Below are 18,079 nucleotides of genomic sequence, written 5' to 3' on the forward strand. Positions count from 1 at the left end.
ATAATATCTTGCATAACATTGGCAATTAAAACAAACATTGCCAAGTTGTATCACAACATAGTAACTGTGTACAACTAAAGCATTTTATTCTTGACGTCAGAATGTTCCAATCCGATCCCGTGGACGATAATAGACATAATAAATACATAATAGAATATATCTCTATTGGTACTTAATACGATTATATCACTAGTTGCGTAGTTCGAGTGATATGGACTCGATTTATGAACACATTAACGCTCTGATCATGTTTTATACCTGGATAGAAGTATCTTATAAGTAAATGCATAGTTTAATGCTGCATTCTATACAAATATCTCATGCTTCGGCAATAAAGACCCGACTTGACCTGAGTACTACCACGGCCTCACAGAAAAACGACGTGAAACAACGCTTACGTTGTGTAAGTGAGGTTACCGGAGAACCAAATAACCCCCTCCCAATCTTCTTCAATCTTTCAACAACACTTAAATTGCTTACCCCCAAAAAGCGTCAACGCACTTGTAACGCCTCTGGTGTTTCTGGTGTCCATGGGCGACGGCGATTGCTTACCATCAAGTGATCTGTTTGCTCGTTTACCCGCTTATACTATAAAAAAAAATCTTTTGAGCAGATTTTACGTGAAAATCACAATATTTGACTTTTCGAAAAACTTTCAAATCATCTAAATCATACTAAATCCCTTCTTTTTCTATCATGTCTAATTCCATAGATACTGCGACAACGATTAGAATTAAACTAATCCCTCAACAAAAATGATTAAACTCGGTGTGAACAACCTCTTAATATCTTATTCAGTATTATTTTATCAATTAATTTCGTTGTATAGATAAATTGTCTTTTCGTGTTGAACGCACCTATTTCAAAAGATGCATGTATTAGTTTCCCAGGCCATAGGCCAACTCTGTAATTGCGCGAATCAATTGATTAGCATGAAAATTAATTGTCCAGCATTGATTATTACAACGATGCACATGAATTTATCGCTTCAATTATATTCTGCCTGTTTACTGATCTGATCGCTGGGTTAAATGTGAAGGGAACAAACAAAAACGTTGCTATACTTGTGTAAATGATTATGGTAATGATCATGATGTTGGAAAACGATCCGTCAATTGACTGCAACTCAGTTAAGCAACGCATTAAATGTAGCAACTGTGTTGTAACTTTAAGACAATTGACGCTAGACCGGCCGCCACAACTGCGAGCTTAATGTTTATCTAAATATGTAGCAAGAAATATGCTTATCGACCGAACACTAGATAGAGCGACTGATATTTTGGTAAGATAGTTCACGATTTAAGCGTCAATGCATTTCTTAATGCGAAACGCCGTCGAAATTGCTACCATTAGCCACTACTAAACGTGGAATTAAATACCAAGATACTTATCTTCAGTGGCTACTAAATATCGGCATCAGGAATTCCAATATCTGACTATGATTTTGAAATTAATAACTAGTTTCCATTTATCTGGTAATTAATTAGGTGCAAGTATTTAGGGCTTCTTTGTGTCTCTGCAAATAGCCTGAGGAATTTGTTCGCTAATAATAGCAAAATAAATACTACAAGTTTTCCTTTTCGATATTTGAGAAGAATTCAATGTATAACTGACTAAAGTAACTGGTACACACATCTACATATATGTAGTTAGTTCCAAGTCTCCAACCCATTCTCACTAAAGTGCGTGACTGCACTCAAGAAATCACATTGGAGTTCCCCAGGATATTAAATCGATCATCTCCAAAGGGATTACGGTCGTGAATTTATATTATGTTACATTAAATGTCAGAAAGTAATCCTATTATAGTCGTTATCTATTGGAATCTGATCGTGTGACCGCCTAGAACCTTCCGACGCAGCTATAAATCTGGTGAGACATTGTGACCTATTTGTTAGCCTTTATAAGTCACGCTTGTGTTTAATCCTTTTTATTTAAATAACACTGTCAAGACGTGTATTGAGTAAAGGCTCGGACGCATGTGATTCAGTTTTAAAATTAAACATATGCTGCGGCTTGGTGATAGCTTTTTATTGGCTTCTGAGCTTATTAATCGTATTGGCATTCGTTGTAGACTTTCTAATGCACACAACGTAACTCCGTGCGAGTGATTCAGCTACATTTGATTGATGGTAATTGAGTATTCTAGTACCGCCATCAAGTTTTACTAACATCGTTAAAAAAACGTATCGCCATTGTATGTAACATTGTAAAGTCATCAATTCTCGGAACGTACAATTCAATCGCTGCTCGAGATACCGTTCGGTAAGTTTTAAGGATAAATCTGTCATCGCCGGCGCACCATACACTGTGCGTGTAGTATTCAAGGCACAATGTTTAAATGTTTATAAATTCCACTCATCGGCCTTTCGCACTAACATAGTTCAATAAACATACATGCCATCGCTCTGTCTTACTTTACATCTAATGTTTCAAGTTTAATTTGACACGCCATTATCAATACTCCCAGGCGCTCTTAACGTGTTTATAGCACAGGTAGCCGCGTACATTCGTACATTTCCTCTGGAATATTTTAAAAACAAGTTACCTCATCTACTTAAATTTCGATGCGACCTAATTCACATTCAAAAATGGCTCATGAGTCAGCTCTTCCTGATCGGATGGTGCACTTACCGTAAATACGATTGAGTAATGCGATGTTTATTGATTCTGTCGATTCGGTTCCTACAAAGAATAAGAGCCGAAAGCCTGTCATATTTAAGAATATTGGCGCGTAGAATTCGGAGCACGTAAACAGTCGGTAAATGTGAAATTAGTGAACAGTTAGGTGGAGGATGTCGCGGCGTATTCGCATTCAAGTGAGGGTTTTAAGATGCGGGGACCAACACAAACGACGGATCATAAAACTACATATGAACAAGTGACCGCACGGCCGCGGCTGCGGCGCTCGGCGCCACATTTCTATGAACAATGAAATGCTATGGAAATGGCGCCAAACCCTCCATCATAAGCGGCGCACGCGCATGCCATAAAACTGCATGTATTAACGTTTAGACTCCGTTTATGAGTTCGCCCGATTGTGTCACGTCCTTGGGTAACGACCAAGCTTTCAGACGCGGTCGTCGTGCAAATAACTTTACCTCACGTACCCGAATCACTATTGACATTATCCTTATCTTGTTTATTTTTTTTATGACGCCTTTAATCCTCGATGGGGTAGGCAGAGGTGCACATTATGGCACGTAATGCCAATGTACACCCACATTTCACAATTTTATGTCGTAAGTCCCATGTAATAGGTAGTGAGCCTATTACCATATACCGTGCAGAGTTCCAGACTCCGTGCTACCACTGAGAAATTTTCGAAAAACCGAAAAAAGACTTCACCCGACCCGGAAATCGAACCCGAGACCCCTTGCCCGGCAGTCGCACTTGCAACCACTCGGACAACGAGGCAGTCCCTTATCTTGTTTAATCCACTTTTATACTATTTCAACTGTGTTTACTGCTTTTTAACGATTATTGTCATAAGAGAATTATGGAATTGGAACCTAAAACCACGAATCAATTAGTATATTAACGGCCAGGTTTATTGAGAGGTAATTACCAAGTTGTTGTACTTAAACCTAGTTAGATTTCCATATTCATATTAATTATGAATGCTTACAAAATGTTATTAATATCTAAGGACTGGATTATGAGACAGGTTTTAATTTTATTTCGTCTGTGTTTACTAATTTAAATAGTATAATGTTATAAAGCTAATATACAAAATATGGGTCAGTAGTTCTACATTTTTGAGAGTATTATTTCTATAACTTTAGGGCTCCCTTAGGCTCTATCACTTAGAAAGCTGTACAGACAATACATACATCGATACGAATAATTTGCAAAACCGATACACATGGGAGTGTACAATAAAGGCCTTTTCCAAAATTCCATCCTACGACATTCCACCAGAGAAACTTATTCAATATCTATTGTAAAAATACGAAACTAGACAATTCGCACTTTCCTTGTAGAGCTGGGTGGCGCGCGCGCACGTGCAATCTACCGAATTTGCTTAGAGCTGCGCCGGCGCCAGTCTACTTTCCGAATAGCCTTCGCGTCTCGCTTCTGACCTTTTACGCACGTTATACACGCCTTACGAGTCTCTGGTCCACTCCTAGCTCATAAACTAATCACGGCTTAAGCGATAAAATATACAGGAAAGCGAAAACTAATAACATACTGATGGTACGCATTTAGAAGACTAGCTACTGCCACCGACTTTGTTCGTGCTTAGAAATTATTTCATAGAAACTTGGTGTTGGAAATAATAGTGATCTGCGTATTATTCCAGACGTCCTGACATCTTTCATTGCGTTTTCCAGTTTCGTTTGACTACCCTGACATATTTAAATAACATTTATTTGAAATCCAAACTTATAAACTTTACCTAGTTGCAATTATTACAAGTCTTAAGTCAAATGTTTCAAAATATACGACATAGTAAGCACATAGGATGAAATTCCCCGATTCGTCAACAAAATCGCTTTAGAATTTTAAAGAAACGCCAATAAAAAAGCTTCACCAATGAAACTCAAAATCTATTTTGACAGTTCAGGATAGGTTTATGAGTTAAAGCATCAGCACATGACGTTTGAATGGCGTGATTGTAGAGACGTGGGCGCGTAACGTCTGTCATAAGTTGGTACGAAGTGCATCGGCTCGTATGTGGGCTAATCAATGATCAGCCAATACATTCAATTGAAGTGCTATTCAGACGACCATTGGCAATTCTAGGAAGTAGCTGATATTGTACTCTGTCTGAGTTGTGTGACGATAAAATAGACGTTTAGATGTTTTAGTACCTATATTGAGAGGCGCAAAAAGCTTTGGTATAAATAGTGCTTAACCACGTACACTTAATTTAATGTAGTAATTCTTTTTATAATAACTCTCGTGAGGTAAGCTGCGCGACGTCGACGCGTTCGCGCACGCTGCTCATGAGGAAGAGTCCCTCTGTGACTCGAAAATAGTAGAGCTTTTCTCAGTATGTTAATGTAGTAATTCTTGTTCCAATTATTATCAGTAAAATTGTTTTCTGAAATTTAAGTTTTTTGACGATTAACTGTAGGTAAATACTACTGACGGTTTCAGAGGCCTTTAATCAGTTGTGGTCTCTTCTGGTTTATAGTATACATATTTATAGAAATGGATATCCACGGTAGATAATGTAAAGCTTTTAACTGTAACTAAAATTAAACTTATCGCTCGCTCTGTCTTCGCTATTTAATAGCTACCTACACTAGTAATGTCGTAACAGAGGTCGTTACAAAGGACCTTTAGCCACACATTATGATTTAGCACAACAATGTACCATAGTTCAAACAGATAACGATATTGGTTCGACGACACCGCCATCCAGTGAATGTCGACAAAACCTTAAAAGCAATATAAATACCACATCAATAACGCATAAATTTAAATAAAATGAATTAAATTAAAATTAAATTTATCAATATTACATTAAACGGTCCGTTTTTATGGCTTACGCTTAATCTGTCATTTATATTTTTGAATATTATTTCAATTTGAATTTCGAACACAGAAAAATATTTCGAAGTTCCATTCCATAAACAAAATTCGAAAAAAATATCACCATTGTCTATTACTTTAACGACAGGCATGTCAACAACAACTTACCATTAATTTTATTTGCAAATTTTAATATTCCACGGATAAATAAATTAGGTAAAGAAATAATTTTATGAAGAAACCGTTTAAACGAATGCGGCTTTCATTTACCACACATCCATCTATCAACCTAATTAAAACTTTTCCGAATGACCTTAATATGTGGAAGGAGATCTTGTAAACAAAAATATTCTCATTCATACTTCATATCATATCGATACCTAATAAAAAATATGGAGCACGAGTATCGAGAACTTTATTAATAATACCTTCAAGTGTTTTGTAGTCTTACGCAGGGAACGTATCAGTGTCATAAAGTACTGATAAATACCTACCAGTCGTAAGATTTCAAAGGCAGTTGTGCCAGTAAACTAGTATTATGTTCAGTGATTACTACTGGAAGAAAGTGTATAATATAGTGGTCAGTTGTGTATGATATGAGCCACCTAGCCTTGCCAAGGTAATAACAATTATGTGTGTTGTGTCTGCCTAACTTAACTTTTTTTAAGGGTGGGGGGAATCACCCTTTGACTTAATTCTCTCGCCTTAAGCGAGGCGAGAGGGAGTGTCAGACACTTTCTGACTAAAAACCACCTCGTTCCTACTCCTGCTTTTCAAGCCAGAGCCCCAGTAGACCCGCTAGTGCCTGTCTGGTCATCTGTGGTGGTCTGATGGCTCTGTGAGGCCTAGCCTAGCATACCTTACCTAGTCTGCCTAGCCTGCCAAACTTTATCTGCCTAACCCACTGGGTGTTGCAGTTAAACGTGAGAATATAGAGCTAGCTGGGAGAAGTAGAGTTAGAAGCTTCACGAGTTCATCAGAAAGCCGTGTAGCAAAATGTTAAAAAGTTTTTTTTCCGAAGTTACTACATTGCGTGTCATGTCCTGCCAAGCATTAATCCCCACAATAAAAATGGTTGCCTCTTTGTTAATTTATTACGAAACACGAAAACAAATGTTCACATTGTTTGTTAAATAGGTAGTTTACAATCGAAAGTCGGTAGGTAATAGAGTTTCTAAAGCAAACAAATTGACAAATTAATACATAAAGACGTTTCAAATAAGTCTTCTCAACAGCTCCATTACTCAGTGTTTAAATGATTCTTATAGTGATTAATAGTAGCTATACAATGTACGGGCCGCTGGCTTGAACAAATTAAACACTTAAACCTGCCAGCTGAACGTCCAAACACAAAGACAGTAAGTTAGTGTAAAAAACAGTGGCACGCCGCGGCCGGAATTCTAATATTCTATCAAGTTGATTTACTGCGAATAGTTGCGTCGTGTCGGTCGTCTTGTATTGTGCGAAATAAAATCAAGAGTCGTGCTCACATTAACCCGTATATCGCTGGCGCCACTATCTGTCACTGTTTCCATTGTATCTATCTACTTAGTAATAACAATAACAATAATGATTAGATAAAAGGATTTATCGTACGCGTTGACATCACGACGCATCACTAATGTTGCGTCTTGACAAAATTATTAATGTTCTAAAATTATCTTGTAATAGCCAATTAACTATAACTTACGAACGAACGCGTGCGCAGTGTTGTCTGTTTGTGCAGCTACAGCCTGCGCTGATTATGTGGCTATTCATAGAATACTAATTAAATCACGTCACAAATTACCGATGCCTTATAAACCGTAATTTTTCCCGTCGTCTACGTACGCTAAATTAAATGTGTCAGGAAACAGTAGAGTACCTTCGAGTCAAGTATGTGAGCGCATTACAGATGATGTTTGTCGTGAGAGGTTGGAGGCCAGTCAGGCCACTCAAAATATTGTAATTAGTGTAATGAAATAAGTATTCGCGTCGTAGATCGCGTGTCCTCGCGGCGCGCGGCGGCGCCGGCCTGCGCAGGCGCCGGGCGCCGGCCGTCGCGACGCCGCCGCCCGCCTTGTTTGCACATCGCGTATGTTCTCTATTTACGCGAGTACGTTTTCGCATTATTTCAACAAACACATACCAAATTACGAAAATCATGACGTCAACGAATATCCGATACGACTCGTGTTTCTGTTTTTACGACTGCGCTCCGACCTTAACCACCGTTGTATACAGCGGGGAGAGAGAAATGTTATTGCCCAAACAACTCACAGCGGAACTTGCAAAAGAGCATTGCTTGTAATGCGATAACTAGATATTCAACTGTTGCTTAGGTTTACATAAAGAACTAAGTGACCCAGTTAATCAAAAGATTAATGTTTAAGGTAATCAGAAAGGGTCTGGCGCCACCGCGCTCCTCGGTGGGCACGCCGAGTCACGCACAGTTCGCACCACTAACCGCTCGCTATTACTCATGATAAGCCTACCCACAAACCGCATTCACCTAACACTGCCTCATTAGCCGACATTAAAATAATAACGGGTGCGCTTGCGGCCGACAACCATCCCTATTGAGACCATTTAAGATAAGAGCAGAGAGACGGGAGTACACTACAAAAGTAATCATATGCAACGATCCCGCGGCGCAGAAATATATTTTGAATTAACGATCATCCGTGTCCAGGCCTGTCTACACTCGACACTTGAACATCGAGCGGTGCTCTTCGTAAAAAGAGCACTTAGACTTCAAAGCGTTTTACGCAGTAAACGGCGAAAAAGGCTGAAACAAAATTATGCGCCGAGGAATGTGTTGCAGCGAGAGACACCGATTTCACAAAAATAAAACGTCGATTGTGCCCGGCATCGTGCATCGGCGTGCACAAAACAAATTCCTCGGAGGCACTTGCTGTGCACTGAATTAGATACACTCGTGCTCGAGTGGTGAGGGGCGCGCTGCCCGATGAACCGTGAACACCAACTGAACGCCACCGCGCCGCCGCCGTCGCACCGTCGCACCGTCGCACCGTCACACCGTGACGTCACACGCGGACTCTACACCTAAACTTTCAGCATTACAGAGGTTATCTCAACGTACAGTTTTTTCTCATGTCTAAATATAGAATTGATATTACTTACGATAATGAGACACTTGACCTTTGCATGTAACTCTGATTAATTAGCTCATTTTATTGCAATATCAATTCATATAGAGACCATCATTTAAAAAACTTACATTATGAAGTCAACGACTGCAAACTAAAACGGTAATTAATACATTAACTAACTTAAATGTTTGTCAGTCATTTACGGAACACTTGCGTATCATAGGTACCTACTTATATAAATTCTATATTTCATTCGCTAGTTCTACAAAGTTTTCAATTTCACTTTTATGGATTTCTTATGGAAACCGTTATACTTGTTTCTATAGATTTTGCATGACACATCGGCTTCTAATCTGTACTATGTACAATAAGAACTTCCATGCCCAACGTGTTATATATTATCGTAAGTAAATAAGTTATTCGTGCACAAATATGTCCAAGTAGTTAACGACATGAAATTATCTGCCCACCGCCAACACGACAACGACAAATCGTGGTTATACAATTGTGAAAACAAATAAATCAACACAATTTCTTTGAAACGTACCTACTTAGACATATATTGGCTAGGAATAACTCTTACTTCACTAACGTTGCAGACCATTCCCTTTCTGAAGGCATGAAATTAATTTAGTTTATTGCGGCAACACCTGGCTGGATTTCAATTAAAAATTATCCATTTTACTGTCTTCGCAGGTTACTGGAGATTTATTAAAAGCATAATAAAGTGTATTATTACGGCAGCCGGCAGCCGGCAGACGGCCAACTGGAGTCCTCACAAAGGCAGATTTGATGCGTTTTATAGTTACGAGCCTCAGATAGAGTTTACGGCCGGCTTACAGTTCCGCCATGCCGAGAGTTAACTGCTATATACCATATCGGATCACAATTAATACATTGTGCCCGTATTGGTCGCTCGAGTCCTCTAGACATTGTGCAACGAGTCTAGATAGAAATAGCTGCAATAAATTCTTCATAACATTAGTCGTCCATAATAGAACCGCCACTTTTGTTTACATATCGTACCGTATATATAAACGAATCTCGACCACGGAAAGCTATTTAACGTTGAAAGTGAAAACACTGGCGAGACATTTATTGGAGTGAATATATCACATTTTTTCTTGGAATATGACTTAGTAAATATAGTAAAGGAGCGCGTACGTTGACATCAACGATATTTGTTCGCAAAAAATGTGTGTTGTAAGTTGTGTTCGCTAAAAAGGCGAGCAGACGGCGTCGCGGCGACGGGTCGACGGCCGAGCCCGGAATAACCAGCAGCAGCAGCTATATTTGCAGCAGCGGCGCGGGCGCAGGGGGGACCAGCGCGTGCCATTTCTGCACCACCGCCCGGTGCATCTGAGTAATGCCATTGTAATGCTCTCGATATAGTCGTAATGAGAGGACGCGGCCGGGCAGACGCGGCGTCGGCGACGTCGCCGCTGCGGCTCAGCCCGCGGCCCGCAGCCTCCGCACTCTCGCACTGCGCTCCTCGTAAATCACTATCTGTCGCCACTGGCTACGGAACACAGCAGATCCCAGATAACGACATGCCAATAATTCGACGGTGTTATTTATGTTTTATTCAATTGATTACGAGTTTACAAGTAAGTGGAAGAAGATGATGAAGTGCGCGGGGTGCGAGCCACATGCAGCCGCTATACCTAATGTATATTGATGAGCCCGCTCGTGGGAGCCGCGAGCCGCTACACTGTCATTTGTCATCGCCAGTTCCTGTCATTGCGCATACGCATACTTTCTTATTTTCTGCAATTACCTTTTAAAGTCGGCAAATTTGCCGATTGCATTAAAAAAATGTACTTAATGGGATGATGAGCGGCGACAATCAAGAATTGCACCCGACCAACAGCCGCAAGCCAAGTTACGTCGCAAACAAGACGACGACTTAAATGTCATAATGTACTTTTAATGTATAAAAACTAGTTGCTTTAAAAATATCCATTGACTTTGGACGTCTACAAAATTAGTCCTATAATCTTGATTCGATAATTAATTCAATATCATACCTACTTGAGTTTATTAACTAAAATCTTAGTATCGAGTTACACTCGCGAAGCAGGTCACACAAAAATGGCATATTAATAGCGGCCATCAAAGAGACCACACTTGCAAAAAGCCCATAAAGTTGTATGTCGTCCACTCGATTTCCACATGTGTGGATAGTTTTCGCGACAGATGGCCCGTGACTCACTAACCTGTTGCCGGCCACATACGTTTCCAATGTAATCAACATGACAATATTTATAAATCATTTTACACCAATAATGGATGAAAAAACAAACGAAACACGTCTATTAAGACAAAATTAAAGAGTTTACTAGCCATTAAACGACCGCTCCTGTTTGTCAAAGTTTAGGATATTAAATGTGTAGTGTGTGAGTATGACATCAGCGCCGTGTTGCCATGACCGTGCTAGTCAAAATGACATCATTAACGAGGAAATGAAATTGTCCAAATCACTATGTTCACGTCACGTGGAGCGTAATGAGAGGCGCTCATTATTGTTGTAACCTCTCGAGTGCAGTTCTTTAGAGATGCAAATCGTGTCGTGAGAGCGGGCGCAGTGAGCACGGGTCCATTGTGGCTGCGGGCGGCGGTACAAGCGCGGAGGTGTCAGGCGATCACCTCACTTATCTCTTATTTCATTATCACGTTCAAGATAACAATTATCAGGCTGGATATCTACGAGCGCGCTCCCGTGACGACTCCGCCTAATTAACCAGTCGCCGACCGAACTGAGGCGGGTCATTAATATTTCTCAAGTCACCGTCTGGATTGGCCGCAGACCTATTGCTATCACGATGCTCTTTCACGGTTGTTACAAAGGCTGTGAATATATATTTGTATCTAAATAAGTTGTCTCGCTGTCATTTATTACTAAAGGGCAAAGGATTTAAAGTGCGAACAGCAACAATTAAATACCTCGTTACAACTTAATACGTGTGGAATACTAAAACTTGATTAAGACCCGAGGTATCATAAAATCATCGAAATATCCGTAGGTATTTAAAAGGTTACTTTTACGATCATTGCCCTTTCGAGAACACAGTGAATTATTAAACTAAATGACAAATGAGCTAACAACGCATTCTTGTTATTTTTATAATTTTGGGTAAATATTTTTAGAAATGATGTAAGCCTACAACCAATTGAACTACCGAGAAGACTTTAGGAGCATCATACAGCCATATGACTCCGTGAATTAGGAGTGTGATTGAAAAATATGCAACGTCACTATAATGAGCAATTCCTAATCTAGAAAAAACACCAAATGACTTCAAGGACTTGCTTGGTATAAATTATGAGTGGCGAGTCGCGAGCTGACCTTTTGTCGGCGAGGCACAAACACGGCTGTATAAAAATGGTGACAAAGAATAAAAGTGACTTACAGTTGAGGTCTCCGGGACATGTCTTGCAGCATCTGCCGGGCAGTAGGACGGGAGTGTCACAGGACGGTTCTGGACACTCGTTCTTGATGTTCCGACAGTGTACCTTAGCTACCACTCGCCGTTTCTTTTGAACCTGTAACACGTTACTAGTATAGAACAACACTTCTCTCTACAATTCTAGAACATGTTGTTACTGGGTGTAGTCTGGATATACGTACCGCAACACACTCACATTTGATGCAGTACATCACGCCGAAGGGTGGGCCCAAGTCCGCAAACCACTTGGAACCCAACTCCATAGCTTGTTTGCCGAACAAACATTCTGTAACAAAGAAATATTCGTTTTAATTATAAAAAATATAACTTGGTAATGCAACGAGTGATATTTTAGAGAAATTCGGAAGAACTTGTGATTGTTATAGTTGTAATGGTAATGTAATGTACTGGTAATTAATTTCAGGACAAACAAAAAAGAACCGACTGCTTTATAGAAATAACAAAGACTATGAATATCAAACACTTGCGTTATGTTTCGTTGTGTTCGTGAGGTTACCGGAAACCCAACCCCTAATTCGCCAACAATTAAATTCCTAACCTGCAAAAAGCAGGCAACGTACTAATAACGCCTCTGGTGTTTCGAACGTCGATGGGAGGCGCTGTGCGTCGGATTGCTTACCGGTTTATAACATAGAAAAAAAACAAATCCACACTTAAAAAAAGAAAAGATACTTCCTTAAAATATTGCAAATACAAGATTAGAAAGCGATGCAACATAACACTAAGTGAGAATGCACAGCGATAGACGCATACGTAAACAACAAACACATGATTATTTTGCTTTCTGTAAACTTTAAACAAATACACGTCCGCAGCATTACCTACCATTATCTGTTTTATATGTAAATAGAGATTTAAAATGAATTGCATTATCGCATAATACTTTTAGCTGGTGTAATTTTACCTACGTTACAGATATTTTAAGTGAATATTTATTGCTTATATACATTTATGAACCTTTTTTAAAGAGGGAAAATCATCCAATGACTTCTTTCGCCTTGGGCGAGGCGAAATGGAGTATCAGACTCTTACTGACTAAAAACCACCCCGTTCCTACTCCTGCTTTTTGAGCTGGAGCCCCGGTAAACCCGCTAGGCAATCCGCAATTCCGGAACATTTATGAATCTTAGGAATTAAGGGATCTGGAAGCATTTAATGAAGCCATTTTCGCCCCAATCACAATAGAATTGTTTCCAGTGACCATTTAAGGGTTAGTTTACATTACATCACTCCCTTTGCTCTTTAAAAAACCGACTCAATTATGAGCTTCACTTAACCCTTTGATCTCTTGTGTTTACAAGTATGTATTTATGCATAATAACACATTAATAATCATAACAATTTACGATTTCAATTACTTATATGTGGCAATAAAACTATGAATATGTACATATCACAATAGATATTCTTGCTTGGGTCAAGTAATCCTTTTTTTTTGAGGGGGGAAAATCATCCAATGTCTTCTCCCGTCTTGGGTGAGGCGAGGGAGTGTCAGACCGGTACGTTGTCCGCAGCTCCGGATTATCCAAGCAAGCCTGGGAATGGAATCCCCGTGGGAAAAGAAAACGTGGTCGTGGCCAGACCTGGTGTCGGCCATATTGGCAAAAATGGCGGACATTGGTCGCGAGAGAAGAAACGGCAAGGTTAAGCGTGAAGCTCAAGACATGGAGAACTTCTGTGGACAACTTCTGGGACACAGGACCTTAAGTCAAGTAAGTCAATAGATATTCTATAATTCTATATTATTCTTTTTATTTATAAGTTATCAGTTCCAGTGCCAAGCACAGGTTAACAAGTTGCATTTACATACCAAACTCGTGAGCTAACTTCTAAAAATAAAAGTTGCATCGTAGTGTTAAAATGAATGTAAGTTCATATGCGTGCATGCAGAATGACACTTGTATCTATGCAATGGTCAGCCATGAGATTTTAGTACTATTTTGCATTAGTTAAAATTATGTGTTTAAGCGCTTCGGTGGTCCTATGAAACACCGCATATGATGTGCAATACTATAATGCAAGTTACTAGCTTTTCATCCACGGTTTGAGAGTTTTTTAGAGATGTGCTATGTAATGTTACCACCAAACCATCAACAGTTCTGGCTTTCAACAATCATATTCATAGCTTAGCACTGGTGGAAACGGACTCAGCTAAGTTATGTTTTTAATATGGAAAGATGGGTGCTATGGATGGCTTCCCTACTATCGACTTAACCCAGTCCGTAGCAATTATTTTCGGAACAAAATCATCACTATAAAGTTAAGTAATCATTAAATATCTCTGACACAAATGGTGAAAAGTGGGTGTTCATTGTACATATAGTAATGTCCAATCCCTGCCTACCCCTTCGTAAACCCTAGTAAAACTTACTGTGACGTTGTAAAACTGTCTCTGAGTACGGCAGTAAACAGTATTGTATGAAACAAATCTAACTGCATCAGTATCCAATCCTGATATTCTATTCTTAGTAAACCCTAGAAAAACTTACTGGACTTAATCAAACCGTATTGATTAAAGTCGTTCCTTACATGGCTATATTAGTGGGTATCGATAATGGGCTTTACTCAATATTTTTATATAAACTAGATATTCCATAAATTGGTTAATTTCTTGTTCTGATATAGTTGTGCCCCGCGTCTCTGCTTCACCTCCCTTGATCCCGCCTTTTTAATGTAAGCTGCGTATCCATATCATCATCGTATGGTCTTACATCAACAATTATGTGGAAACTAGAAAGAACAACTTTTGTTGAAATCGGAATTTAATCCAAGGTCATGTCAAATATAGCTAAGGACGGCAGCTTAGGATTGTAAATAAAACATATCAAAATTGGTGGAGCCGTTTAGGAGCAAAAAACAAAAATGTGATCCGGTGTAGTTAAATTATAAATAAGGAGCTGTAAACTTGAGTGATAGTTTCATAATATAGTGTCAATAATACGAATGTAGTTTAATAGTTACGTAACTTTATCCCGTAGCAAAGCGTCAGCAAGCGATTAGGTGTCGCGGATAGATTCAGTATCAGATGCGTCGGGTCGATAAGGTGGCCGGCCTCTATATATAAGCGTCACTGTTATCTCCCTCTCGTAACTATTTAATTAACCTCACTCCCGAGTGCACTGATAACGCATAAGACATGTTGCGTGAGAACATATTGCTCTTGGTGCCCATTTACAAGTAACATTGTCGTTAATCTAGAGGGAATTTAAAATTCACACAAAGCTTTTAAAATGTTGCAAGCTCTGACATTCTCGGACAGAGTGACATGAGCCACATTTCACAGTAAAAATATATACAGTGAAGTGGACAGCTCAATAATGGAAGTGGTATAAACTATGAGCATAGTCGCGGCGGGCGACGTCACGCGTAATGAGGAAGAAGGGTGACGCCAATGATGCGCCGGCGCGCGGCGACCCATATTCAGGATGCAACGATCAATACGACGCTGCCGACGAGATACGGCCGACATTATCTCCATATTTTATAACAGCATTTGTGCGTGTAGTTTCAATTTCATTAAAATTGAAAGTTATGAATGCAGCTCAAGAAGAAAGGTCTTGTTTATTATTTTCTTCCTTTCATGAGCGCGGAGTGCCAAAAAAGCATTATTTACCGTCACACCTACTCGATCGTTTGAGTCGCGGGCGCACCGTCTCGCCGACACAGGCGCGCGTCCACACACACCACCTATTTTATAAGCCGCGCGTGTTTCTGGACGTTCAATGTATGTATATAAAAATATTATCTCTGACATGATTTAGGCATATAAAGTGAGGCGAGACATCGCGTAACCTTCCTTTCGTTTTCTCGGAAACGTTGGCGATGGGCCAGAAGCGCTTCGCCAGGGAAATGAAGTATTGGCGACGCCCGTCTTATGCTTCTTTCACGATCTGTTTATGGAATGTACCCGATACGACCCGCTGTTTATTTTGAATTTATCGTTCACATATTGGAAATTTTCACATTTTCGTACGTAGTTTGGTAAATAGCAATAAGTCATAATAATTCACAACCAACAGCGGTTTGACCAAACATCACCACATCATGCAAATGTAAAATATTTGAGTCGTGTTTATGAAAGTACGTATTATATCACCAGTAATTTTTATCTTTGGCTACACATCTAACTATTACTAAGAAATCATGCAATTCGTACATAAACAAAAACATCGTGCCGGGTTTTTCCCAATGCACATTGGGATAAATAAAATTTGATACTATCCGTGACCGCTAGAAAAGCAATGAATCCTAAGCTGCTGACTACCTAGCGGGTTACCGGGGCTCTGACTCGAAGAGGAGTAGAGACAGATGGTTTTTAGTCTAAGAGTGTTACACTAGCTCACACCACACCTCATCTTAGCCAGGAGAAACTATTGGATGATTTACCCCCCTCAAAAAAAAGAGATGTATAATAATGTTAACAATTGTATCGTGGTCGACACATATTCGTTTGTACAATGTCTTGGAGCAATTTGTAATCTCCAGAGCGTGGCGCGTTCAGCCGGTTCCAGGGTCAGCGCATTGTGTCACAGCAGCGCATAGATCACGATAAGTATGAACTGCATGTCAAACCAGAAGTATATGGTCGGCTCATTGAAGTGTGCGCAAGTCGCTTCGATAAATCCTCTACATAAAAGGGTTGAAAGAGGCGTGCGCCGTATTTCAGCGCGCGTGGGCAGCGCATAAATTGTTCGTTCTGAATTAGCCTTAAGCAGGATATTTTGACATTCGCACCGGCCGACACGCTGACTAGTTTACACTCGCGCGCCGACTGTGGAAATACTTCACGATGCGATACCACCGCGCAGATTACCATTCATCATCACTAATAAATTCAACAACACTTCATCGGTGTTTCGGTTAACGAGTTGAAGAGTTGGCTTTCTTTTTATAGTGGTACGTACAAAACGCGTTTCAGTATCGGCCCGCGTACATTGTAGAGTGCAGCGCGATGCAGCGCGGTGTAGGCGACTCGCCGCAGATCAGACAATTTGCTTTGATCACTGTATCAGTGTATCATTAGATACACACACCCACACGCTGAATGATTGCTCATTGTGCCGCCCCTTGGCGTGCACTCTATATTACGTATACATCGGTTGTGACGCGATCATACCCAACCCACGACTGCTAACTATATGTGCACCGCAGCTCTATACTGGCTCGTTCTTTATTTGCGCCAAACCGAGACATACACTTATTTGGTATCAAACAATAAAGTGAAACTGTTTGTTACCTTAACTTAGTCCACGATTCATTTCAATGTTGCCTGTATTAGTCAAATTACAAGAGCGAAGTCCTCGAAGCATATCACCTGTGTTCCTTTTACGGAAGTCAATGAGACGTTTTATTTTACATCCATATTGAAATGTACAAAAATAGAGCGTCCTATTATAGCTCAGCATGGCTTGTGATTATTTCTGTGGGTCGGCTGACATCGTCTCATGACAATCCCAATAAGTTAGTCAGATCTGTTTGTAAAAATAGTGTGAGTGGTGTGATTCGGTAGGTGTGGCCGTGTGCTCGTCCTCAGGTGTTGGAGAGCGGCTGCGGCGAGTCGCGCGTACTATTATGTAAAGCGCGGAGTATCGAGTGTCTCCGACAGGTGTCTATCGTCGCTTATAAGAATTGCTGTGGCACATTGATCTGATCACTCGCTCCAATGAATCAGCTGCAACACTGCTATTACGCGTTTAATAAACACAATCAATCAATAATGTGTATGCAACTATGAATCAATGCGTGCATTCTCGGCAGTTGCACGGCCCATCCTAAGACGCAACAAATGCTGTTATCATAAAACGCTACGTATTTACAAAACTATATACTGTGCTATATTCGTTGTGAACTCTCAGACGGTCCACTTTTAGAACTGCGTGCGACTTTTTTGTCGGCAACCTGTAAAATTAATTAATTGAACTGCAGGTCGAACTCCTTACTAAATTAATTGAATGTAGATAACTACATACTTGGCTTCACACTATTTTTGTATAACGAGGTGAACTGCACAAATAATACAAAAATGGTTGGTAAAATGTG

General features: G+C 39.9%; 1 protein-coding gene across 2 annotated transcripts in view; it reads right to left on the reverse strand.

Moving 5' to 3' along the window:
• The window catches only part of LOC118269180 (dorsal-ventral patterning protein Sog), a 69,971-nt gene that overhangs the window by 22,937 nt on the left and 28,955 nt on the right, over nucleotides 1-18,079 (reverse strand). For both annotated transcript variants that reach the window (XM_050703043.1, XM_050703042.1), the window contains exons 2-3: nucleotides 12,202-12,305; nucleotides 11,984-12,116 (exon numbers count right to left, since the gene is read on the reverse strand). In XM_050703043.1, the coding sequence (XP_050559000.1) occupies nucleotides 11,984-12,116; nucleotides 12,202-12,305 (237 nt within the window). The remainder of the gene's footprint in view (nucleotides 1-11,983; nucleotides 12,117-12,201; nucleotides 12,306-18,079) is intronic.

This window comes from Spodoptera frugiperda, chromosome 2, assembly GCF_023101765.2.
Source record: "Spodoptera frugiperda isolate SF20-4 chromosome 2, AGI-APGP_CSIRO_Sfru_2.0, whole genome shotgun sequence".
Classification (NCBI taxonomy): domain Eukaryota; kingdom Metazoa; phylum Arthropoda; class Insecta; order Lepidoptera; family Noctuidae; genus Spodoptera; species Spodoptera frugiperda.